We start from the raw sequence: 24,106 nt of genomic DNA, 5'->3' as shown, positions 1-24,106 counted from the left end.
TCACCTGGAAACTGCGGACGTGGGCAGAGCCCGACCCGCCGTGGCGGACGGGAGAGCCCCGAGACCCCGCGTAAGCCGCCGCAACCCCGGGCAGAACCCGCGGGCCTGCAGCCCAGGATGCAGACCAATCTGGGGGTGGGTAGGTGCGCCAGCTGGGGCAGGTGCCCTGGTGAGGCGAGGTCCCCAAGTGGGGCGGGAACTCAGGTATGCCCTGGGGTGGGCCCCAACCCTAACCCCGCCTCCAGGCTGCCTCGGCCAGACCCACATCCCCGCGCCCTACGGGCCTTGGCTCCGCCCACCCGCCCTCTGCCCCGCCCCTTCATTCAGCCCCACGCCCTACAAGCCTTGGTCACGCCCACTTAGCCCTCGACCCCGCCCGTTCCCTCCAGCCCCGCCCCTATCCCGCCCCTATCCCGCCCCTATCCCGCCCCTTGGCACCGCCCCCGGCCCCGCCCCGCCCCGCGGCCCGTGGCGTCCCCGGCGCGCAGGCGCGGGCGCAGGTGCGCGCCGTTTGAAAGTATGGCGCCGGGCGGGCGGCTGGTGCTGTGTGAGGAGAAGATCCGGGAGAAGAGCGGCCTGGCGCCTCACTGCGACCTGGGTGCGCGCCGGGCGGCGGGCGGCGGGGGGCGCTGGTGGAGGGCGCGAGCTTCCCGCTGCGGTGGCGGAGGACCGGTCAGGCCAGAGGTCGAAAGAGACCGCTCGGCTCCGAGCCGCCCCAGGCCTGAGGGGCGGGGGAGAGGGCTGGGCTGGGGGGCGCGGGCCGGGGGCGCGGGGAGCGCGAAGAGGGCCCCCGAGGAGCGGGCCGGGCGGGCTGCGGTCCCGGGCGGAGGCCTTGAGGAGCGGGCCGGGCGGGCTGCGGTCCCGGGCGGAGGCCTTGAGGAGCGGGCCGGGCGGGCTGCGGTCCCGGGCGGAGGCCCCCGAGGAGCGGGCCGGGCGGGCTGCGGTCCCGGGCGGAGGCCTTGAGGAGCGGGCCGGGCGGGCTGCGGTCCCGGGCGGAGGCCTTGAGGAGCGGGCCGGGCGGGCTGCGGTCCCGGGCGGAGGCCCCCGAGGAGCGGGCCGGGCGGGCTGGGGTCCCGGGCGGAGGCCCCCGAGGAGCGGGCCGGGCGGGCTGGGGTCCCGGGCGGAGGCCCCCGAGGAGCGGGCCGGGCGGGCTGCGGTCCCGGGCGGAGGCCCCCGAGGAGCGGGCCGGGCGGGCTGCGGTCCCGGGCGGAGGCCTGGAGGAGCGGGCCGGGCGGGCTGGGGTCCCGAGCGGAGGCCCCCGAGGAGCGGGCCGGGCGGGCTGGGGTCCCGGGCGGAGGCCTTGAGGAGCGGGCCGGGCGGGCTGCGGTCCCGAGCGGAGGCCCCCGAGGAGCGGGGCCGCCCGGCCCTCGCGCCGTCCTAGGGGAGCTCCTCCGGGGCGCGTCTGCGGAGCCTTTGCGGCGGTGTTTTTTGCGTTAACTGGTAAGACGGCTCGGGTTTTCTTTCACCGGTTAGTCAGCTGGATTAGGTTGGTTTTCTGCGAAAGCTTGAAGCACCTTCGTTTCTCCTGCGGTAAGCCTCGTTCGCCCCTCCCAGGCCGAGATCTCTGGACTCGTGTTGAAGACGGATGTTGGGCGCTAGTTTTTTAATTTTTGTCTGGTTTTGATATCAAGGTAATACCGAGCTCATGACATCGTGGGTAAAGTGCCTTTTCGGTTTTCTAGAAGAGATTCTGTAAAATTGGTGCCAGTTCTTTTTCGCTTGATAGAACTTTCCAACGAAACCTTACGCTCCTGAAAATTTCTGTATTTGAAGCTTTTAAATTACAGATAGGATGTCTGCAGTTGTTACAGAACTGTTCATATTATCGACTTCATCTTAAGTGAATTATGGTTGTGTGGGGTTTTGCAAAACTGATTTCATCCAACATGTTAAATGTATGTGTATAGAGTTTGTGGCATTTCCATATTAGCTTGTTCATGTCTGTGTGGTCTGTAGTGATACCCTTATTCCATTCCTGATATTGGTCGTTTCTGTCTTCTCTTTTTTGGTCTTTCTTGAGGTTTATGGATTTTGTTACGCTTGTCAGTCAGCCAGCTTTCGGGCTTTCTTCACAGGTTTTTTGGTTTTGCATTTCATTGGCTCTGTGTTATTTTCTTCTTCCTGCGGCTCTGCATTTGTTTTGCTTTTTCTTGATTCTTGAGATGAAAATTTAGGTTTCTGATTTGAGACTTCTATTTTAGTGCTGTAAGTTTCCCTGTGGGCGCAACTTTGGCTGCATCCAAAAGTTTCGTTGCCTTTTCATTCAGTTCACTGCGTTTTTTGCACTTCCCTTGACTTTCTCTTAGACCTATGGATTGTTCAGAAATGTGTTTTTTCCTTTTTGTGTGACTGGAGGTTTTCCTAGGTTGTTTGGTTTTTTTTTCTTTCTGTTATTGATTCTGGTATGATTCCATTATGGTGAGAAAACACTCTGTATGATCTTGTTTTAAATTTGTGGAGGTCAGCTTTATGGCCCAGGATCTGGCCTGTATGTACCAAGTGCAGCTGGAAGGAACGGGTACTCTGCCACTGGCTGGAGTGTTGCATAAACATCAGTTTGGTTCTGTTGACTTACGTTGCTCGGTTCTTTTTCATCCTTGCTGATTTTCAGTCCAGTGAGGCTCTTAATTACCAGGAGATAGGTATTGAGACCCCTAACTGTAATTGTGGATTTGTCCGTTTCTCTTTCCACTTGATGTGTCTTGAAACTGCTATTTGGTGCATACATATTTAGGATTTTTATGTCTTCATATTGGAGTGACCTTTGTAGCATATGTGATATTCTTCCGTGTTCCTGACAATTTTCTACAGTGAGACATCTACTTTATCTGATATTCAATTCAGTTCAGTCGCTCAGTCGTGTCCAACTCTTTGCGACCCCTTGAATCACGGCACGCCAGGCCTCCCTGTCCATCACCAACTCCCGGAATTCACTCAAACTCATGTCCGTTGAGTCCGTGATGCCATCCAGCCATCTCATCCTCGGTTGTCCCCTTCTCCTGCCCCCAGTCCCTCCCAGCATCAGGGTCTTTTCCAATGAGTCAGCTCTTCCCATGAGGTGGCCGCAGTGCTGCATAGCAGAAAGATTCTTCACTGACTGAATTAACAGGGAAGTCAGGATACACTATACACAATCTCTGCTAACCTCTGTCTTTTACAGTGTGAAAATGTTAGTTGCTCAGTTGTATCCGACTCTTTGTGACCCCATGGACTGTAGTCTGCTAGTCTCCTCTGTCCGTGGAATTCTCCAGGCACGAATGCTGGAGTGGGCAGCCATTCCCTTCTCCAGGGGGTCTTCCCGACCCAGGGATTGGACCCTGCGTTGGCTCCTCATCTCCTGCGTTGCAGGCAGGTTCTTTACCATGTGAGTCATCAGGGAAGCTTCCCTGTTATGGTAAGTCTAGACCGCTTGTCAGTATGCATATGGCTTACGTGTGCCGCTCCTTATTCCTCTGTTTACTCCCTTTGTTTTTCTTCTTTCGTTTCCTGTTTCCTTCCTTTCTGTGTTTCCTCTTTCCTTCCTTTTCCTCAGTCGTGTCCGACTCTCTGCGACCCCACGGACTCTACAGTCCATGGAATTTACAGGCCAGAATGCTGGAGTGGCAGCCTTTTTCTTCTCCAGGGGACCTTCCCGACCCACGGATCGAACCCGAGTCTGCTGCGTTGCCGGCAGACTCTTCACCAGGTGGGCCACAAGGGGAGCCCCTCCCTCCCTCCCTTGAGCATTCTTTTCTCGTTTCGTTTATCTGTCACATTTCTGAGCGTGTCTCTCCAGATACCTTTTTAGTCATTGCTCTAACACATATATTGCAGCATACGTGTCTGTGTGACTTAACACAGCTCCCTTGTGTGGACGGTTTACCACGTCAGGTGAAGATAGAGGCTCCACCGCTCGTGTTGCTGCTGCTGCTGCCGTCCGGTTGCTCACTTGTGTGCGGCTCTGAGGCCCAGTGGGCGGCAGCACGCCCAGGGTCCCCTGTCTTTCAGTGTCTCCTGGAGCTTGCTCAGAGTCAGGCCCGTGGAGCCCACGATGCCATCCAGCCATCTCATCCTCTCCTGTCCTCTCCTCCTCCTGCCTTCAGTCTTTCCCAGCACTGGGGTCTTTTCCAGTGAGGCAGCTGTTCGCATCAGGTGGCCAAAGTATTGGAGCTTTAGCATCGGTCTTTCCAGTGAATATCTGGAGTTGATTTCCTTTAGGATGGACTGGTTGGATCTCCTTGAGTCCACGGGACTCTCAGGAGTCTCCTCCCGCACCACAGTGTAAAAGCGTCAGTTCTTTGGTGCTCAGCCTTCTTTATGGTTCAACTCTCACACCTGTACGTGACTACTAGAAAAACCGTAGCCTGACTATATGAACCTTTGTCAGCAAAGTGATGGCTTTGCTTTTTAATACACTGTCTTAAGTTTGTCATAGCTTTTCCTCCAAGGAGCAAGTGTCTTTTAATTTCATGGCTACAGTCACCGTCCTCAGTGATTTTGGAGCCCAAGAAAATAAAGTCTCTTCACTGTTTGCATTTTTCCCCATCTGCTTACTGTGAAGTGCTGGGACCGGATGCCATGATCTTCGTTTTCTGAATGCTGAGCTTTAAACCAGCTGTTTCACTCTCCTCTTTCACCGCCATCAGGAGGCTCTCTAGCTCCTGTTCACTTCGTTCCATCAGGGCGGTGTCGTCTGCGCGAAAGTGAAGTCGCTCAGTCCTGTCCTGCTCTTTGCAGTCCCATGGACTGTAGCCCACCAGGCTACCTCCGTCCATGGGATTCTCCAGGCAAGAATACTGGAGTGGGTGGCCATTTTCTTCTCCAGGGGATCTTCCCAACCTAGCGATCAAACCCGGGTCTCCTGCCTCACAGGCAGATGCTTTACCCTCTGAGCCACCAGGGAATGCAGCCACCCTATATGATATATGCAGATATCATCTGCATGTCTAAGGTTATTGGTATTTCTTCTGGCAATCTTGATTCCAGCTTGTGCTTCATCCAGCCCAGCATTTCACATGATGTACTCGGCAAGTGTACCACCATTTCGGTTTCATTATTCTCCCACTACATGATTTGTCTAGATATTTCATCTGCATACCTGAGAACCACAGTAATGATGGGTCTGTTTTCTTTTTACAGTCATCTGACGGTTTAAATAGCTTAGGAGGAAGCAGTACCCCCATGTTCACCTGTTCCATTTTTCTTTCTTCATGCCTGATGTCCCAGGTTCCCTTCTTTTATCTTTCCTTAATGTTTAAAGATCTTTCTTAAGTAGTTATCTTCCGGCAGGTGTGCTGGTGAAAAGTTCTCTTAATGTTTCTTCATTTAAGAGTACCTGTATTTCACCTTCAGTCATAAAGACTGTTATTGGAGAATATAGATTTCTAGGATGAAACTTCTTTTTTTCAGCAATTGGAAACTGTGAGAGCGTTTCCTTTAGGCCGCCAGGGCTTCTGAAGAGTAACTCCCGACCGTGACGGTTGCTTCTCCCTCTGGGTGATGCCTTTCTCCCTGGTGGCTCTCGGGATTCTTTCATTGCTGTTAGTGTTTTTGATGCTGATATGTTAGCTTTTGCCTTTATTCTGCGTGGTATTTTTTCAACTTCTTGAATGTGTAGGTTTTTGTGTTTTTGCCAAATTTGGAAAGTTTTCAGCTGTTACTTCTTCTTTTTTTTTTTTTTTTTTTTAAGCCATGCTGTTTTTCTCTTCTTGAAACTCTAATTGGAACTCCATGAGTTCCCAAGGACATGAATGTTAGATTGCTTTCTCTTTTTCTATAAGACCTGGAAGCTCTGTTCATTTTTCAGTCTTTTTCTCTCTTGGTCAGATAGGACAGTTTTGTTTATCTTTGCATTTACTCTCTTTGAATTTTTTCCTGTCGTCTCCATTCTGTTACTAAGCTGCTCCCCTGGTGTTTGTTTCTTTCAGTTATTGTATTTTTCAATTCTCAAATTTCTGTTTCTTTGTATCTTCTGGTTTTTTGCCAAGAATCCCTACTTTCTCATTTTTTAAAGCATGTTCATACTTGCTCATTGAACTATGTTTGTATCAGTTGCTTTAAAATCCTTGTTAGATAATTATGGTTTCTCTCATCTCATCTCATTATTGGTGTCTATTGTTTTCTCTCATTCAGATTGAGATTTTCCTAGTTCTTCATCATTTTTGATTGATCATTTTGATTGGGATTCTGCTTCCTGTTTAAATCTTGTTACTCGCTTCTGTCACTGCCTGGATGCTGCCTGGTTGCTGAGGCAGTGGCCAGGCCCCTGCCATACACATCTACGGCTGGCTCATTACAGACAGCCCAGGACAGTAGTCAGGTCCACTCTCACGGCCCCAGTGCTGGCCACTGTGCAAGGCCAGGGGTACAAGGTCCGTGATTTTCCCTTGGCGCTGGGTGGGAGTGGGGCTGGGGTTGTCAGGAGTCTGTCCTGCAAGGCCATCACTGTCCGTCTTTGACAGTGGACAGCAGGCTTACCCGTCTCTCCTGGTAGGTGTCCGTGGGCATTTCTGGGTGGCCAGCTTCTCTTGCATTCAGATTGGGATGTATAGGAGACAACAAAACCAACCCTCGGTGCCTGACCCTTTTTTTTAGGTCCCTAGACGGTTGGCCTTCCGCCCCCACCCTTCAGTTGCCAGGCACTTGCTCCCCATGCTGTTGTCCAGGGTTTTTAGGTCTAATGGGAGGAATAGGGTGAAATGTGTCTGCTCTGTCTTGTCTGAAACTGGAAGCCCAAAAACCAGTTTTGTGTTTAATCAAAATGTGTTTTAAAACAAAAGTTCCCAGGAAAATATTTGGTGTAACCTTTTAAAACAAAAGTTCCCAGGAAAATATTTGGTGTATCCAAATTCAGTTCAGTTCAGTTCAGTTCAGTTCAGTCGCTCAGTCGCGTCTGACTCTTTGCGACCCCATGAATCACAGCCCGCCAGGCCTCCCTGTCCATCACCACCTCCAAATGCCACTGCTTTTGTAGTGACATTTGTCTTATGAGTGCTTGCTAGATGTGTCCCAGAGAAGTGTGTGGTGCCCCCCAAGTGCCGCTGGCCCTCACCCAAAGTGGCGTGACCTCAGGTCAGCCCCTGAGAGGGTTTCAGATGTGATCCCTGCTTGGAGGCTTAGAGGCAGTGGGCTGGCAGCCCCCTTAGGAGGGCTTCCTGGTGAGTGGGTTTTGGAGGGAAAATAAATTACTGTAATAATTTATTTTCAGTAAGATAATAAAGTTAAAATCTCTTAATTTTCTATTCTTAGCTGAACTTCGGTCATTATCTATTCCGGGAACTTATCAAGAAAAGATTACTCACCTGGGAAATTCTTTGATGAATTTAACAGGTCTAAAATCTCTAGATCTCTCACGAAACTCCTTGGTTAGTCTAGAGGTAAGTTTTAGGTTTGTTTCTTAAATGAAAATTTATTACTGTAATAGCAGTGGCAAGTACATTTATGGTAAGAAAAAAATGCAATCTGCTTTATGACTGCTTCTAAACTTGTAAACTACACGTAAAGGGACTGTAGGTGCCATGCTCCTTCTCCTGTGTTTGCTGTGAGCTGGGTTTCTTATGCATCACATTGTATTCCGACTATAACATGAAATCACCGCGCTCTGATGAAGATGGCTGTGTCTGTAAAGGAAAAAAGGCCCGAAAGATGAGCGTGTGTGTGCCCGTCTTCATCCTGCATCAGCTGTCCTCTGCATCTACGCTGCACTTCTCATCCGTGTGTGTCTGACTGTTAGCGACCTTGGGCCCTTGAATGGCTCGCGTGCCTGACGCGGCAGGCGATGGTGATGGAGAGGACGCAGGAAGTCACCAGGCGATGGCGAGTGGGAACTGCCGGGGCCTGCGGTGGGGAAAAAGGGAGGCAGGACGTCCTTGCCTGGAGTGCGAGTCTGTCAGCGCCCCTGACCTGGTTGGGAGCCCTGCCCTCGCATTAGCGTCTGGTGCAAGATCTCGTCCAGGCTGCACTCAGTCCTCACCTGTGAAGCGGGGGCAGCGGCGGTTCTGCTGATGCGGCTGGGTGTGAAAGCGTGGCGTTTGATGCGTCGCTCAGCTGGCGCGTGAGGCCCCGCAGGGATTGACCCGCTCGGCCGCCTCACGGCCCGGGCGCAGCGCTCGCGATGGGGCTCACCTTTGCCCTGCTGCCTGTTGATGGGGAGGGGGGCGTGTGTGCGGACGACATGCGTGTCAGCGCTCGTCTCACCGCGCGTCTGTCCCGGCAGGGCATCGAGTGCCTGGCGGCGCTGGAGAGCCTCAACCTCTACTACAACCGCATCTCCTCGCTGGCGGAGGTCTTCCGGCTCCACTCCCTGGCGGGGCTCTCGGAGGTGGACCTGCGGCTGAACCCCGTGGCGAAGAGCGAGTCTGACTTCCGCCTCTTCGTGGTGCGCATGCTCCCGGGTCTCCAGCAGCTGGGTAGGCCGGCCGCGCTCCAGCCTCGCTCGGCGCCCCGCTCGTGCTCTTGGGGCGATCGCGCTGCTGGCCTTTCTGGAGAGGGGAGCTGGTTTCCTCCTCTCACAGGAAAGCCGCCTGGGAAGGTGGCAGGGAGCCACTTTCTGAGGCCACGAGTGCCTGCCGGGCTGGCCGGGGTGCAGGTGTGGGCTGGCTTGGCTCTCCAGCTGCTCTCGAGCTCTGCTGTCTATTTCCTCACACGGCCTCCTGGGCGTTGTCCCAGGCTCAGCCGGACGGCTGGATTCAGCCTGGTTTTGCCTGCGCCTGGGGCATGGGAACAAGAGGTACTGTGCTGCTCAGGCCCCGGGGGACAGCGTGAGAGAGCGGGAGGGCCTCGTGGGAGGGCCTCTTGGCAGGTGCAGCTGCCACTGTGGCCCGGGAAGAACCGAATCTCTCAGGCTTGCGGGACGAGCTACCAGGGTGCCAACCAGCCATGCCCGGTCAGGAGCGCTGTGCTCAGGGAGGCCGGAGCCCTCACCCGCTATCCTGGCGCTCTGGAGCTGCTGTGCTGTGAGCACTGTGGCCCAGGCGCCGCTGGCCGACCCGGCCGCGCCCCACGTCCCGCGTCAGAGGAGGGCGGGCGCTGCAGCGGGAGCCGAGGGTGTGCCAGCCGCAGGCCCTGGGGAAGGAGGGCCTCGGGTCTCGGGCCTGTTCCTCCTGTGGAAGTGCCGCTTGAGGGCAGTTAGGACTGTCTGACTGGAGGGTGGTGGTCCTGTGCCCCCAGTGATCAGCACGTGTTCTCACTCAGAGGGCCTTTGACCGCTTGGGGAGGCTGGAGGGATTCCAGGGTGTCTCCACCTCCCAGGTGCTGAGATAATGAAATGAGACCCACATGGCAGCGCTTGTCAGGTAGACGCTGGGCAGTGGGCAGACCGTGGCTCCTGCCCGTCCAGCGTCTGCAGGACCTGCAGACACTCCGGCTCTGCCCCCTCAGCTGCACGGAGCGTCTCTCGCGGGCACCCTGGCCCTGCTGCCCTGGCGCACCTCCTCGTCCCCAGGCTGGTGGCGCTGGCTCCAGGGAGCCTGGCTGCGTGGTTAGGCCACTTTGGCCTGGGCCTGGGCCGCTGACCCCCAGAGGCGCACTGTTTGTTCAGACCTACTTTGGGTTTAAACGTTATGTTGGTTTTTAGATATTTGGGAGGATTAAACGCTTGTGTCCTTAGCTGACTGTGTAAGCATTCTGTAAACTATTGAAGCATTACAATCCTTCTTGAAGGTTGTGCAGCCTTCAGTCTTAAATGATGAGTTTCTACTTGTGATGAAAGTTCTAGATCCAGCTTACAGAGCTGTTCCAGTCTGAACGGCACTCAGATGAGAAAGGAGAGTCGCTGGAGCCCGTGCTCCGGGAACCCTGGAGCTCTTGGAAGGCCCGCTCTCCCGCCGGGTGCCGTGGGAGCTCCGCGGGAGTAACCCAAGCGCTCTGGCCGGGAGCAGAAGAGGCCCTCGCCAGGCCTGGGGGCCGCTGCCGTGCAGAGAGGGTGTGTTCTGGGTGAGAGGGGTTTGCACTGGTCTTAGCCACATGGAGCTTGAGTTCAGCGAGGGGCATGGTGCTGACTCAGTGAAGTTCAGGCTGAGCAAGCAGAGTTGTGAGTTGTTGGCATGAAGGCCACATCCAGGCCGTGAGAGCGCAGAGCTCAGGAGGCCTCAGACTGGCATGTGGCGGACGGAGTCCCCGAGGGGATGGAGGGGGCTCCCGGGGGCACCCCGCATGGGGCTGGGGCTGCCATGCAGAGTCCACACCTTGGTCCTTGTTTCTCACTGGGACATGCGCCTCTGGGCACTGTGGGCTCAGCTTCCTGAGCAATTCTGGGGCGGTCCCGACAAGTTCCTGAGGGCCAGCCTCCAGCGTTTGGGAGGGCAGCCTCCCTCGGGTACTCGTGAGGAGGTGTGGCTGTGGATGCGGGAGGTCTTCTTGGGTCCAGGGCACATGCGGAAACGGTTAAGCTTGGCTCTGTCTCCTGTTCCAGTCCCCGGGATTCGAGGAGGTGAGCCCTGGGTGCCAGCACGTGGCCTGGGCCTGTTCTCTCCGGTGTGTTGGGCTCCTCGGGACACTTGCTAGGGGTGGTTTGGGGCCCTTGCCCAGCGTCCAGGATATGTGTCAAGAGGAGGCGAGAAGGGCATGCCTGCGTGTGAACTTGGTGTGTGTTTCCCTTCCCGCCTGAGGCTCAAGCCGGGCGTGAGCTGCCGCCCCCGGGGTCGCGCTCAGCATCTGCAGGCTCCTGTGGTGGGTCGGCCCTCGGGAGAGGGGAGGGCTGCAGAGCAGGGCAGTGCCCCTGGTCAAGTGTGTGAGAGGCCGGGTGGGCAGCGGATGCCCTACTCCATGGGAGCCGGCGGGCGCGCCGTGGAGGGGCCTGGCACCTGCCTCCTGCTTCTTGTCCCTGCTGTCTTCTCTGTAGATGACCGCCCCGTGAGGGAGAGTGAGCGGAGAGCGTCCCAGCTGCTTTTTGGTTCGGAGGACTCACTGGACTCAAAGCAGAGCTTCCCATCTGTTTTCAGAGAAGAAAGGTATGAACGGGAAGTGAGAGCGGAAGTCGCTCGGTCTCGCCCAGCTCTGTGGCCCCGTGCGCTGTGCAGTGCCGTTCCGCAGGCGAGAGAGCAGGAGCAAGGTGGCCTTGCCCTTTTCCAGGGCATCTTCCTGACCCGGGTCTCCCGCATTGCCGGGGAATTCCTTACCAGCTGAGCTATCAGGGAAGGCCATGAACAGAAGTGGTGTTTGAGCATCTTGAGGAGTGTTCATTGTTCATAGAAGAATGCCAACCTCTGTATTAGCCGGAGATGCAAACTCTGCCTGCGGATTGCCCGAGAGGCCAGGCCTGCGGGGGCGTGGTGGGGCTGGGAGAGACGCCCCCGCCAGCTGGCGATCGCGGACACTTGGGACAGACTCTCTTCCTGTTGATCACAGTGTCTGTAGGTTACTTTTCAGTGTTAGGTTGGCCAAAATGTTTGTTTGAGTTTTCCTGTAAGACGGTAAGAACTTTCTGGCCAACCCAATGCTGGAAATGTTGTTAAGGTGATTGACCTCGGATAGGTAGCAGGAAAGGCCTGTGGTGAGAAGCCGCGGTCCGCCTCCCAGCTCCCGCCCACCCCTCAGGCAGCCGCTGGCCCTTCTCCAGCGGTTGCTGCTTCCAGATTCTGCTTGTTCCTCCCTGGTCTCGGCCGGGGCAGACACTGCTGTTTGTGGATGGGGGCGCTCTGACAGGCCTGGCAGCTCTGGGGCCGCCTCTTGCACCCCAGCGGTGCCAGCTCTCGGGCCCCGCGCCCTCTGGTGCCCCCCTTCCTTTCTCTGCTCTGAGGGCAGGGCTCACACTCGCTGTGCCAGGCTGTGGGAGCCTGTGCCTGGCTTCTCAGCGCCTCCCAGCGCCTGCCGTCTGCACTTTTATGTCTGACTTGAGGTTGTCGGGGTGGTAGCACGTGTGTTCTGAAAGCAGAGTCTTCATGTGTTTGGTTGATTCTAAATCTGTCAGTCAGTCAGTGGTGTTCACCTAGCCCGTAATGTGTGAGGTCATCTACTCCTCCTTAGATGGCGTTTTGTTCTGTCGGAAGCTTTCAGAAGTTCCTTTTCTCTTGCATCACACACCTTCGTCTGTAAGCTTCTCTAACGCAGAGGTCAGCTGGCTCTTTTTGTAAAGGGCTGGAGAGAATGTTTTCAGCTCCGTGGGCTGTATGATCTGTGTTTTAACTTCTGAACCCTGACTATGTAGATGAAAGCAACGATAGACAATGCGTAAACTAATGACTGTGCTCCAGTAAAACTTTATTTACAGCACAGGCAGTGGGTTGGATTTGACCTGTGGGCCATACTTTGCCAACTTGTGTTCTAACATCTTAAGATCAGTTCCAAATTCCGGGAATCTCGTCTTCCCTCAGCTGCCTCGCTTGGAGTTCCCCTCCCCTCACATCCCTATTTCAAACCCGGCTAACTGACCCTGCAGGATGGTCTGAGTGTTGTGTGCCCCGGATTTTCATGCTGGGGTCCCAACCCCAACTCAGTGGCTCCAGGGGACAGGGCCTGTTGGAGGCGGTGAGGTCCTGCGGGTGGAGCCCTTGCGATGAAGTCGGTGCCTCCTGCAGAAGAAAGAGACCCCGCAGAGCTCTCGAGCCCCGTCCACACCCACGGGCGTTTGCCAGTCGCCCAGTGTCGGTCCTGCGACCTTGTCCCCCTTTATGTGGCATTGCCAGTTACTCTCCATACGACTTTCAGAATTAGCCTGTCGGGATCCACAAAAGACCTTGCTGGAATTTTGATTGAGATTGTGTTGAATTACAGATGAGAAGGAACTGACATCTTAACACTATTGAATCTTCGTATCCATGGACGTGGAATATCCATGTATTTAGGTCTCTGACTTAAGTTATCAGAGGTTTGCAGTTTTCCTGCTTTGATGCTGTACATGTTTTGTTAGACTGATGCTTTAGTGTGTTGGTCTTTTGAGGCTAATTTGGGCTTTTTAATTTGAAATTCCAGCTGTTCATTGCTGAGAATACATAAAAGCATTTGATTTGTGTGCAGCTGACAGTGACGGAGCACCACAAACAGGGCGGCTGAAGATAGCAGGAGTCTCTGCCTCACGCCTCTCAGGCTGGAAGTCTGGAGTCAGGAGCCATCAGCCCTGCTCCCTCCCGGGGGCTCTGAGAGGGAGTCCGTTCCGTGGCTCCAGCTTCCATGGCTCGCTGCCCGTCTCCAGCGTTCCCTCCAGCCCTTCTCCCCGCGGCTGCCTTCTCCCTGCGTCTTTTCACAGAGCTCCCCATTGTGCCGTCTGTCCTGTGTCCAGCTTTCCCCGTTCTTAAGGATGTCAGTCACATTGGTGAGGGCCCCCCATAATTTCCTCATTTTAACTCGATTACCCCTGTAAAGACTCTTATTTCCAAATAAGGTCGTGCTCTGAGGTGTGGGGTGTTGGGACTTCAGCATCCCTTTTTAGGGGATGTATGCCGTTAATTTCCTTTTCCCGTCTCACTGCCTTGGCTGGGACATCCAGACGGTGTGAAGGCCGTGGGCAGCGGGGCTGTGCCTGCCGTGCTCCTGGTCTTGGCGGGATGGCAGCGGGCCTCTCCCACCAGGGCTGCCGCCACCTGCGGGCTTCCGCCGGTGTTCTTTATCAAGTGGAGCAGGTTCCCATCGATGCCCAGTTTACTGACCGGTTTATCATGGATGGGTATTAGACTTTGTCGGATACTTTTTCTGTCTTTACTGATGCTGTCATGTGACTCTTCTTCTTGAGCCTGTTGATGTGATGGGCCGCGCTGACTTTCTTCCAAATGTTGAGCCAGCTGTACACACCTGGAGTAAGCCCCACTCGGCTGTGGCGCAGACTTGCCACACCTTGCTGGCCTCAAGGTGCTGGTGTTTGCTGGGGGTCTTCTGCATCCGTGTTCGTGGGAGGTGAAGGGCCTGTCGTTTCCTTGCCTTGTCTTTGCCGGTTCTGCATCACGGTAATGCTGGCCTCATAGAACAGGTCAGGGTGCACCCCCCTGTCTCCCCTCTGTCTTACAGAGAATTGGTACAGTTTCTTTCTTGAATGTTGGTAGGATTGACCAGTGAACCTGTCTGGACCTGGTATTTTAGGAGGCTATCAATTATTGATTCAAGATCTATAATCGGTACAAGTCTGTTCTTGGTGCCCACTTGTCCTGGTGTGGGTTTTGGAAGAGGGTGTGTTTCCAGGAACGGTCCGTTTCATCCGGGCTGCCCCGTCTGCGGGCAGAGTGTCCTGGAGTTCTCTGTTACCCTCTTGCTCTCCATGGGCTGTCTGGTGGTGCTGCTGCTCTTCATTTCTGTGTCAGGGACGTGTCTTTTTGTTCCCAGTTAACCTGTTATAGAGGCTTTTCCATTTTATTTTTCTTTTTAAATTTAGAACTAGCTTTTGGATTTGCTGATTTTCTTTTTTCCCTGTTTCCAACTTCACTGATTTTTGCTCTAAATTTTACTGTTACTTTTGTCCCTCCTGCTTTGGATCTAACGTGCTTCCTTAGTTCCCTAAGGTGGAAGCTTTGCTTATTGGTTCTGGGTTGTACTGCGTCTGCTGTGCATTCAATATTATGTATCTCCTTGCACACATTGCTCTCACTGCGTCCCACACATTTCGGTGAGGTGTCTATTCTTTTTAATTTAGTTGAAAATATTTTTATTTTGAAGTACTTTAGTTCAGAATACTTTTGAGATTTCTTTGACTCATGTTATTTGGGAATATGTTGTTTAATCTTCCTTTTTTTGAGATTTTCCAGTTATCTTTCTGTTACTTATTTTATTACAAGTTTAATTCCATTGTGCCCTGAGAATGAGCCTTGTGCGACCTGTTTCCTCTCTAGCGTGTAGAGGCGTGTTTTGTGGCCCAGGACGGATCTGTGCTGGGGAGTGTTCCCTGTGACTGTGGGGTGAGCATCCTGCTGTCTGGACAAGGTGGACGCCGGCTCCTCCAGGTGGTGGTGTTGAGCCCAGCTGTGTCCTTGGTGACTGCCTGCCCGCGGGATCTGCCCCTTTCTGAGGCGGGGGATGTGGATGCGTCCTCCTGAGCTCCTCAGCGTCTGTGCTGGGTAACCTGATGCTGCCTTATTGGCACAAGCCTGTCCAGTGCTGCTGCTCCCTGCAGAGCTGCCCTGAGCCCTTGCCCCTCCTCATCCCAGGTCGCTCTCGCTGCCCAAAGTCAGCTCTGTCTGAAAGTGACGTAGCTACTTCCACTTTGTTCTGACCGCTGTTAGCATAGTCTGTTTTCCTTTCTCTGTCCGTTTACTTTTAAACCTGCGCATCTTTATATTTGAAGGGGGTTTCTGTAGGTAACATGTAGTCCGCCTTGTGTTTTGATCCGCGCTGACCGTCTCTGCCCTCCACGTGGTGTGTTTAGACCCTGCTGTCTGAAGTGATTCTTGATGCAGCTGGGTTGACAGCTGCTGTGTTCGCTGTTTCTGTCTGATGCCCTTGTTCTTACTTTGTCTTCTGACCTTCCCTTCCTTTCGTGGTTTTACCTGATCATCCAGTGGCTCCGTTTCCCCCTCAGCACGTCAGCCGTGGGCAGGTTTTCACTTCGGTGGCCGCCCTGAGCACACAGGACAGGCAGGCCTCGTTCTCTGTGCTTCGCTTCTCTGTGCTGTGCAGATTCTGTGTCTTCATAGGTTGAAGGTGCTAACCTCAAGTCGGGCAAGTCTGTCGTGCCGTTTTCCCAGTGACGTTTGTTCTCCGTTCAGTTCACGTCTCTGTGTCACATTTTGGTGATTCTTGCAGTGTTTCAAGCTCTTCCAGCTTTCTATGTTATGGTGACCTGCGACCCCATTGCTGCCATGCCGTGCAAAAGCCTCAGATGGTGGGTAGCACTTTTCAGCACACTTAGCACTTTTCACTCTGGCCTGGAAACTCCCATGGACGAAGGAGCCTGGTGGGCTGCAGTCCATGGGGTCGGGAAGAGTCAGACACAACTGAGCGACTTCACTTTCACTTTTCACTTTCCTGCATTGGAGAAGGAAATGGCAACCCACTCCAGTGTTCTTGCCTGGAGAATCCCAGGGACGGAGGAGCCTGGTGGGCTGCCGTCTATGGGGTCGCACAGAGTCGGACACGACTGAAGCGACTGAGCAGCAGCAGCAGCAGCACAGTTTAAATTACAGTGTATACATTGTTATTTAACATAATATTGTTGCTCACTCAGTAGACTAAGTGCAGTGTAAACAGTAAGGAAGCTAAGGTCATGGCATCTGGTCCTGTCACTTCATGGCAGATGGAAGGGGAAAAAGCGGGAGCAGCGACAGATTGTTCTTACCTTGGACTCCATGGAGTTAAAGGACGCTCGCTCCTTGGAAGAAAAGCGATGACGAGACACCACTTTGCTGACAGAGGTCCACATAATCAGAGCTGTGGTTTTTCCAGGAGTCACGTATGGATGTGAGAGTTGGACCGTAAAGAAGGCTGAATGCCGAAGAACTGATGCTGTTAAATTGTGGTGCAGGAGAAGACTCTTGTGAATCCCTTGGACTGCAGGGAAATCAAATCAGTCATTCTTAAAGGAAATCAATCCTGAATATTGATTGGAAGGACTGATGCTGAAGCTGAAGCTCCAATAAATACTTTGGCCACCTGATGTGAAGAACCGACTCATTGGAAAAGATCCCGATGCTGGGAAAGATTGAAGGCAGGAGGAGAAGGGGGCGGCAGAGGAAGAGATGGTTGGATGGCATCATGGACTCAATGAAGGTGATTTTGAGCAAACACCAGGAGATGATGAAGGACAGAGGAGCCTGGCATGCTGAGGTCTGTGGAGTCACAAAGAGCCAGACGCAACTTAGCAGCTGAACAACAATAATGTACATAAAGAGTTTCTCCTTCTGACTTGTTTCGAAATTTTCTTCTTTGTCTTAGCTTTTCTCCAGTTGGGCATGTTCCTTGCTTTAATTTTTCCCAGCACTTACTCTGCCGCTGTTCTCAGAGCTTCCTGTCTCTGTGACTTGGTGTCTGACATTCACTTGAAGATTCTTGGTCATCTTCAAATACATCTTCAGTCCCCCTCTCTCCTGCCGGTAGCCTCCTGTGTGAATGTTATGCCTTTTGGTGTTGGCCCACGATTCTAGGTATTCTGTTCTGGTTTTTCTCTTTTTTCCTGTCTTTTTTAAGCTTCGCTTTTCAGTTTTAGAGTTTCTATTGCTCTGTTATCCAGTCCAGAGATTCTTTCCTCAGCCACGTCCAGTTCACTGTTGAGCTCATTAGAGGCACTTTTCATCTGTTGCAGTGTCTCCAGCCAGCATTTCTGTCAGGGCCTTCCTTGGAATTTCCCCGTCTCTGCTTGCATTTCCCGTCCATTCTTGCACGCTGTCTCTTTTTTCCATTAGATCCTGTAACATTATTACTCACAGTTGTCTAAAATCAGAGCCTGATTTCATCCAGCGTTTCTGAACCTGGTTCTAGTGCTTGCTCTTCTCAATGTTATTATGGCTGTTTGGAGCTCCATGGGATTCCAGAGGCATTTTAGGGTGGTTTTTCTATTTCTGGGGAAAATATCACTGGGATTTTGATAGGATTGCACTGATTCTGTAGATTTCTTTGGGCAATGAATGTTCTAACAGTGTTGAGTCTTCCAGCCCATGCTCATGTGGTGTGTTTCCACTTACTGTGGAAAATTCTGAGAGAGATGGGAATACCAGACCACCTGACCTGCCTCTTGAGAAATCTGTATGCAGGCCAGGAAGCAACAGTTAGAACTGGACATGGAACAACAGACTGGTTCCAAATAGGGAAAGGAGTACGTCAAGGCTGTATATTGTCACCCTCCTTATTTAACTTATATGCAGAGTACATCATGAGAAACGCTGGACTGGAAGAAACACAAGCTGGAATCAAGATTGCCAGGAGAAATATCAATCACCTCAGATATGCAGATGACACCACCCTTATGGCAGAAAGTGAAGAGGAACTAAAAAGCCTCTTGATGAAAGTGAAAGAGAAGAGTGAAAAAGTTGGCTTAAAGCTCAACATTCAGAAAACAAAGATCATGGTATCTGGTCCCATCACTTCATGGGAAATAGATGGGGAAACAGTGGAAACTGTCAGACTTTATTTTTGGAAGCCCCAAAATCACTGCAGATGGTGACTGCAGCCATGAAATTAAAAGACGCTTACTCCTTGGAAGAAAAGTTATGAGCAACCTAGATAGTATATTCAAGAGCAGAGACATTACTTTGCCGACTAAGGTCTGTCTAGTCAAGGCTATGGTTTCTCCTGTGGTCATGTATGGATGTGAGAGTTGGACTGTGAAGAAAGCTGAGCACCGAAGAATTGATGCGTTTGAACTGTGGTGTTGGAGAAGACTCTTGAGAGTCCCTTGGACTGCAAGGAGATCCAACCAGTCCATTTTGAAGGAGATCAACCCTGGGATTTCTTTGGAGGGAATGATGCTGAAGCTGAAGCTGAAGCTCCAGTACTTTGGCCACCTCATGCGAAGAGCTGACTCATTGGAAAAGACTCTGATGCTGGGAGGGATTGGGGGCAGGAGGAGAAGGGGACGACCGAGGATGAGATGGCTGGATGGCATCACTGACTCGATGGACGTGGGTCTGAGTGAACTTCAGGAGATGGTGACGGACAGGGAGGCCTCGTGTGCTGCGGTTCATGGGGTCGCAAAGAGTCGGACACGACTGAGCGACTGGACTGAGCTGATGCTGTCTTTACTTTGTTTCAGCAATGCTCCGCAGTCTGCGTGTGTGCTTAGTCATGTCCAGCGCTTTGCGACCCCATGGACTGTAGCCCACCAGGCCCCTCTGTCGACAGGATTCTCCAGGCAAGAATCCTGGGGTGGGTTGCCATTTCCTCCCCCAGGGGATCTTTCCAGCCCAGGCATCAGACCCGTGTCTTCTGCATCAGCAAATGGATTCTCTACCACTGAGCCACCTGGGGAGCGTGTTTTCAGTTGACCAGCCTTGATTATCTCGAGACTAAGTTATTGCAGAGTTTAGATGATCTGACGCAGTGGCCTTATCATCCAGATGTGCCAGTAGAGGCCCGAACAGGCTGCATGCGCCCACCAGCAGGTGTCTGTGGCAGACCTTGAAGGAGAACCCAGTCCCCTTCTTTCTGCAGGGGCCTGGAAGACTCTCAGCTCCAGAAAATAGAGTGTCATTTACTTCTCTAGGTGTGATCAGGGACATAAAGCCAGTATTCATAGTGTGTGACTGAGTTCTGTTTTGAAGAGTGATTCTTAAACTGCCTTTGTTGGAAATTAGGTCCCTGTGAATGTTTGCCTTTGTGTGGAGGGACCTCTATTCTACAGCTTCACATTTCATTTGCTAGAGAGAGACAGATATTCACTTACTGTGAGAGTCGACATTGGAACACTGTGTTCTTGAACTCTCTTGTTGTTTTGTTGTTTGGTTGGTCCATATGGATCTTAGCTTCCCTGACCAGGGATAGAATTCGTGCCCCCTGAATTGGAAGCATGGGGTCTTAACCACTGGACTGCCAGGCAAGTCCCTCCTTGAATTTTGCTGGTCATGTATACCACAGTGCTAGGAGACCCTCGCACGGGGGGCTTCCTGGAACTGCCACCCTTTTATGAAGCCAGGTGTGGCGACCAGTCATCCTGGCTGAGTTCACTCCGCTTTCCCTGTGGCAGAAGGCCCCGCTGCTGCTCCTCAGAGACCTTGAGACAGGGTCAGCGGTGTCGCGGCTGTGTCCCGGGGTCTGCACACGCTGGGTGCGAGTGGGGCGCCGGGTGCGAGTGGGGGCACCAGAGCCAAGTTTGCTTGTCTTTGTAGACCTCATCACTCCAGAGTCAAGGGCACTGACTCCTCCGCCAAGAAGTGCTTGGTCATGGACGCGGATGACGAGGCGGTCCTGAGCCTCATTGCCGAGTGTGAGTGGGACCTGAGCAACCCTCCTGGGGGCATGAGTTCCAGCCAGAAGGAGTCAGAGGCCAGCCTCCAGAGCTCCCAAGGTAGGTTGCTCCTCACCGAGAGGATGGGCGCACAGCCCGGCTGGGAGGCTGACGTCTGCTGCCTCAGGATTCACGCTGCCTTTTTAAGAGAACTTGCTGTTAAATGTAGACTCTTCAGGAAGTCCTGTGCCTGTAATATCCGTAATTTGATCGTGGAGTTCCAGGAGGAGTCAGTATATTTAGGTGGAGGCAGTCACACTGCAAGTCTCTAACCTCAGGTCCCTCTCAGGTCAGCTGCAGGGGTAGCGAAGACGTGAGGCGTCCTGTGCTGGAGGGGCTGAGTCCCTGCCGCCGGCCTCGAGGGGGCTCCCCTCTGGCTCCGGCTGCATGTGAGTGAGGGGGTGACACCTGATGAGCGCGGGCACGTGAGCTCCTTCACGCGCATGCTGGCTTTTCCGCCAGGACGCGTGTGTGAGCTCCAGCTGCTTTGCTGCGGCTTCTCTCGTGGGTCCCAGGAGCTTTTCGTGAAGTCACAGCGTCTGGGTCTTCCTGCTGCAGCAGCACCCTGCCTCCGCCTCCCCGCCACCTCCTGAGCCCGTCGGGCCCTCCAGGGCGGTGCCCGTCCTGAGCGTGTGGCGGCATCTACCGAGGGCTTTAGTTCGCATCTCCTGGAGATGAGTCCCAGCAGCCTGCTCGTGCACTCATGGCATCTTCTGAGCCGTTTTTGCTCCCGCTGCCCCCCCCCCCCCATTCCTTTCTTGGTGTTGATGCCCCGGACTCCATTATGCTGGTGGAACACAGCCTGTCTCTGATTTCTGCCCTCCCTGTGGCTTGCCCTTCATTTTCTCAGCAGCGCTCCCAGGAGCGGTTCTGTGTGAGGGAGGCCGCTCCTCCCTGTCCCCCTTCCTTGTTGTACTTCCCAGCGTGCTGGTCGTGCTTGCGGGCGCTCCTCCCGTGGACCTGTCCACCTCCTGGGGACCTGCGCTTGGGTCTGAGAGCCGCTCTCTCGAGCGAATTTCTGGCTGTGGTGTGAGGTGGTGGCTCAGGTTGTCCGTCTGTCCCAACGTGTATCCAGCTGTACCAGTGCCATTTATTGCAAAGACAACCTTGCAAGGTTGTCCATTCAGTGGCTGGAGTCTCTGGATCCGCTGACCGTTGTGTCTGTCCCGACTCATCGGCTGGATGGTGCTTCCCGCTGGATGTGGGGCGGGGTCCCCTCGCCTGGGCTGCTGTGGGCAGTGCCGCCCGCATGCTCCTTACAGGGTGGCCAGTGCTGTGTTACCAGCTTTTTTTCTTGTTTACCCCACATAGGAGTGTGCTTGACAGGTATGCTACACTGTCAGAGACCGGAAGTGTAAGTTTTAGTGGAATAAACTTTTTAAATGTTTTTAACACAGCAGAGTCGCGGCACCGACTGAGCTCTCAGGCAGCCCAGCACCAGTGCGGAGACTCGCTGTGGAAGGGCCCTGAGCGGCGCAGGAGCAGCTCCAGGGCGGGCTGCGTGGAGCCGAGGCTGCAGGACCAGCGCTGCGGCGAGCTCCCCCCGCAGCTCTTCACCCCAGGTGACCCCCGGTGTGCTGTGCTCGTCTTCTCCCGACTGTGTGTGTGTGTGACCCTGAGGTGTGTTCAGGGAAGATGCTCCTTTACAAAGGGAAGCTGGCAAAAAGACATGACCCCAGAAGATGAGCCCTGCAGGTTGGAAGGTGTCCAGTATGCTACGAGGAAGGGTGGGGGGCAATTCCTAGTAGCCCCACAAAGAATGAAGCAGCCGGGCAAAATGGGAAGCAGCACTCAGGCGTGGATGTGTCTGGTTGTGAAAGTAAAGTCCGATGCTGTAAAGAACAGTATTGCATTGCAACCTTGAATGTTAGGTCCATGAATCCAGGTAAATTGGCTGTGGTCAGCAGGAAATGGCAAGATTGAACGTTAACACCTTAGGAATCAGTGAGCTAAACTGGATGGGAATGGGAAATTTTAATTCAGATGCCGTCTTATCTACTACTGTGGGCAAGCATCCCTTAGAAGAAATGGAGGAGCCCTCATAGTCAACAGAAGAATTAAAGATGCAGCACTTAGGTGTGGTCTGAAAAATGGCGGAATGATCTCTGCTCATTTCCAAGGCCAACCATTCAGTATCACAGTAATCCAAGTCTATGCCCCAAGCACTAATGTCAAAGAAGCTGCAGTTGAAAGGTTCTGTGGTGACCTACAAGACCTTCTAGGACTAACACTGAAAAAAGACATCCTTTTCCTCACAAGGGATTGGAATGCAAAGTAGGAAGTCAAGAGATACCTGGAGTAACAAGCAAGTTTGGCCTTGGAGTACAAAATGAAGCAGGGGAAGGGCTAACAGTTCTGTCAAGAGAACATGCTGGTCATAGTGAACACCCTTTTCCAGTAATCCAGGAGGTTAACTCTACCCAAAGGAGAAGCCCCAGCAAGATGGTAGAAGGGATGAAGTCACATTTAGAATCAAACCCCATTCCCGGCAGGGACGCTCGGAGGGCTCACACCTTGTGCACACCAGGGCCCAGAGCCCCCCACAGAGGCTGAGACAGAGCTGTGTCTGAGTGTCTCCTGAGGAGGTGCGGGTCAGCAGTGGGCTGCTGCAGGGCCAGGGCCTGGGTGCAGCAGGCCTGGGTGTGGCACAAGCCCTCTTGGAGGAGGTCACCATGAACCCCACCACAGAGCTGCCAGAACTCACACAGGACGGGGAAACAGTCTTGGAGGGCACAAACAGAACCTTGTGCACCAGGACCCAGGAGAAAGGAGCAGTGACCCCACAGGAGACTGACCCAAACTTGCCCGTGAGTGTCCGGGAGTCTCCAGCAGAGGCGTGGGTCGGCAATGGCCTGCTGCAGGGTTGGAGGCACTGAGTGTGGCAGTGTGTGCGTGGCAGGAGATTGCCATTATCTCCACTACTGCCGCTGTAGGTTCAGCTCCGTGCAGGCACTCAGTCGTGTCCGACTCTGCGACCCCATGAGTCTCAGCACGCCAGGCCTCCCTGTCCATCACCAACTCCCGGAGTTCACCCAAACTCAGGTCCATCGAGTCGGTGATGCCATCCAGCCATCTCATCCTCGGTCGTCCCCTTCTCCTCTTGCCCCCAATCCCTCCCAACATCAGGGTCTTTTCCAGTGAGTCAACTCTTCGCATGAGGTGGCCAAAGTACTGGAGTTTCAGCTTCAGCCTCAGTCCTTCCAATGAACACCCAGGACTGGTCTCCTTTAGGATGGACTGGTTGGATCTCCTTGCAGTCCAAGGGACTCTCAAGAGTCTTCTCCAACACCACAGTTCAAAAGCACCAATTCTTCAGCACTCAGCTTTCTTCACAGTCCAACTCTCACATCCATACATGACCACAGGAAAAACAATAGCCTTGACTAGACGGACCTTTGTTGGCAAAGTAATATCTGTGCTTTTGAATATGCTATCTAGGTTGGTCATAACTTTCCTTCCAAGGAGTAAGTGTCTTTTAATTTCATGGCTGCAGTCACCCTCTGCAGTGATTATGGAGCCCAAAAAAATAAAGTCTGACACTGTTTCCACTGTTTCCCCATCTGTTTCCCATGAAGTGATGGGACCAGATACCATGATCTTAGGTTTCTGAATGTTGAGCTTTAAGCCAACTTTTTCACTCTCCACTTTCACTTTCATCAAGAGGCTTTTTAGTTCCTCTTCACTTTCTGCCATAAGGGTGGTGTCATCTGCATATCTGAGGTGATTGATATTTCTCCTGGCAGTCTTGATTCCAGCTTGTGCTTCTTCCAGCCCAGCGTTTCTCATGATGTACTCTGCATAGAAGTTAAATAAGCAGGGTGACAATATACAGCCTTGATGCACTCCTTTTCCTATTTGGAACCAGTCTGTTGTTCCATGTCCAGTTCTAACTGTTGCTTCCTGACCTGCATATAGATTTCTCAAGAGGCAGGTCAGGTGGTCTGTATTCCCATCTCTTTCAGAATTTTCTACAGTTTATTGTGATCCACACAGTCAAAGGTTTTGGCATAGTCAATAAAGCAGAAATGATGATTTTCTGGAATTCTCTTGCTTTTTCCAAGATCCAGCAGATGTTGGCAACTTGATCTCTGGTTGCTCTGCCTTTTCTAAAACCAGCTTAACATCTGGAAGTTCACACACGGTTCACGTATTGCTGAAGTCTGGCTTGGAGAATTTTGAGCATTACTTGACTAGCGTGTGAGATGAGTGCAATTGTGCGGTAGTTTGAGCATTCCTTGGCATTGCCTTTCTTTGGGATTGGAATGAAAACTGACCTTTTCCAGTCCTGTGGCCACTGCTGAGTTTTCCAAATTTGCTGGCATATTGAGTGCA

The 24,106-nt window shown here is 53.2% G+C and overlaps 1 protein-coding gene across 11 annotated transcripts in view; it reads left to right on the top strand.

The window, feature by feature from the left end:
* The first annotated feature begins 498 nt into the window (after window positions 1–498).
* The window catches only part of CEP72 (centrosomal protein 72), a 38,468-nt gene continuing 14,860 nt past the window's right edge, over window positions 499–24,106 (top strand). The window contains exons 1-6 of one of the 11 annotated variants that reach the window (XM_042233984.2): window positions 499–598; window positions 7,309–7,355; window positions 8,195–8,387; window positions 10,820–10,928; window positions 19,656–19,834; window positions 21,172–21,336. In XM_042233984.2, the coding sequence (XP_042089918.1) occupies window positions 520–598; window positions 7,309–7,355; window positions 8,195–8,387; window positions 10,820–10,928; window positions 19,656–19,834; window positions 21,172–21,336 (772 nt within the window). In that variant the 5' untranslated portion in view covers window positions 499–519. Of the gene's footprint in view, window positions 599–1,345; window positions 3,686–7,227; window positions 7,356–8,194; window positions 10,929–19,655; window positions 19,835–21,171; window positions 21,337–24,106 lie in introns of those variants that run through there. The other 10 variants (XM_027980206.3, XM_027980205.3, XM_042233987.2 and 7 more) reach the window with 10 other exon arrangements.

The sequence above is a fragment of the Ovis aries genome, chromosome 16, assembly GCF_016772045.2.
Source record: "Ovis aries strain OAR_USU_Benz2616 breed Rambouillet chromosome 16, ARS-UI_Ramb_v3.0, whole genome shotgun sequence".
In the NCBI taxonomy this organism is placed as follows: Eukaryota; Metazoa; Chordata; class Mammalia; order Artiodactyla; family Bovidae; genus Ovis; species Ovis aries.
Note: the sequence above shows the minus strand (reverse complement) of the source record. Positions and strands in the feature narration are given on the sequence as shown.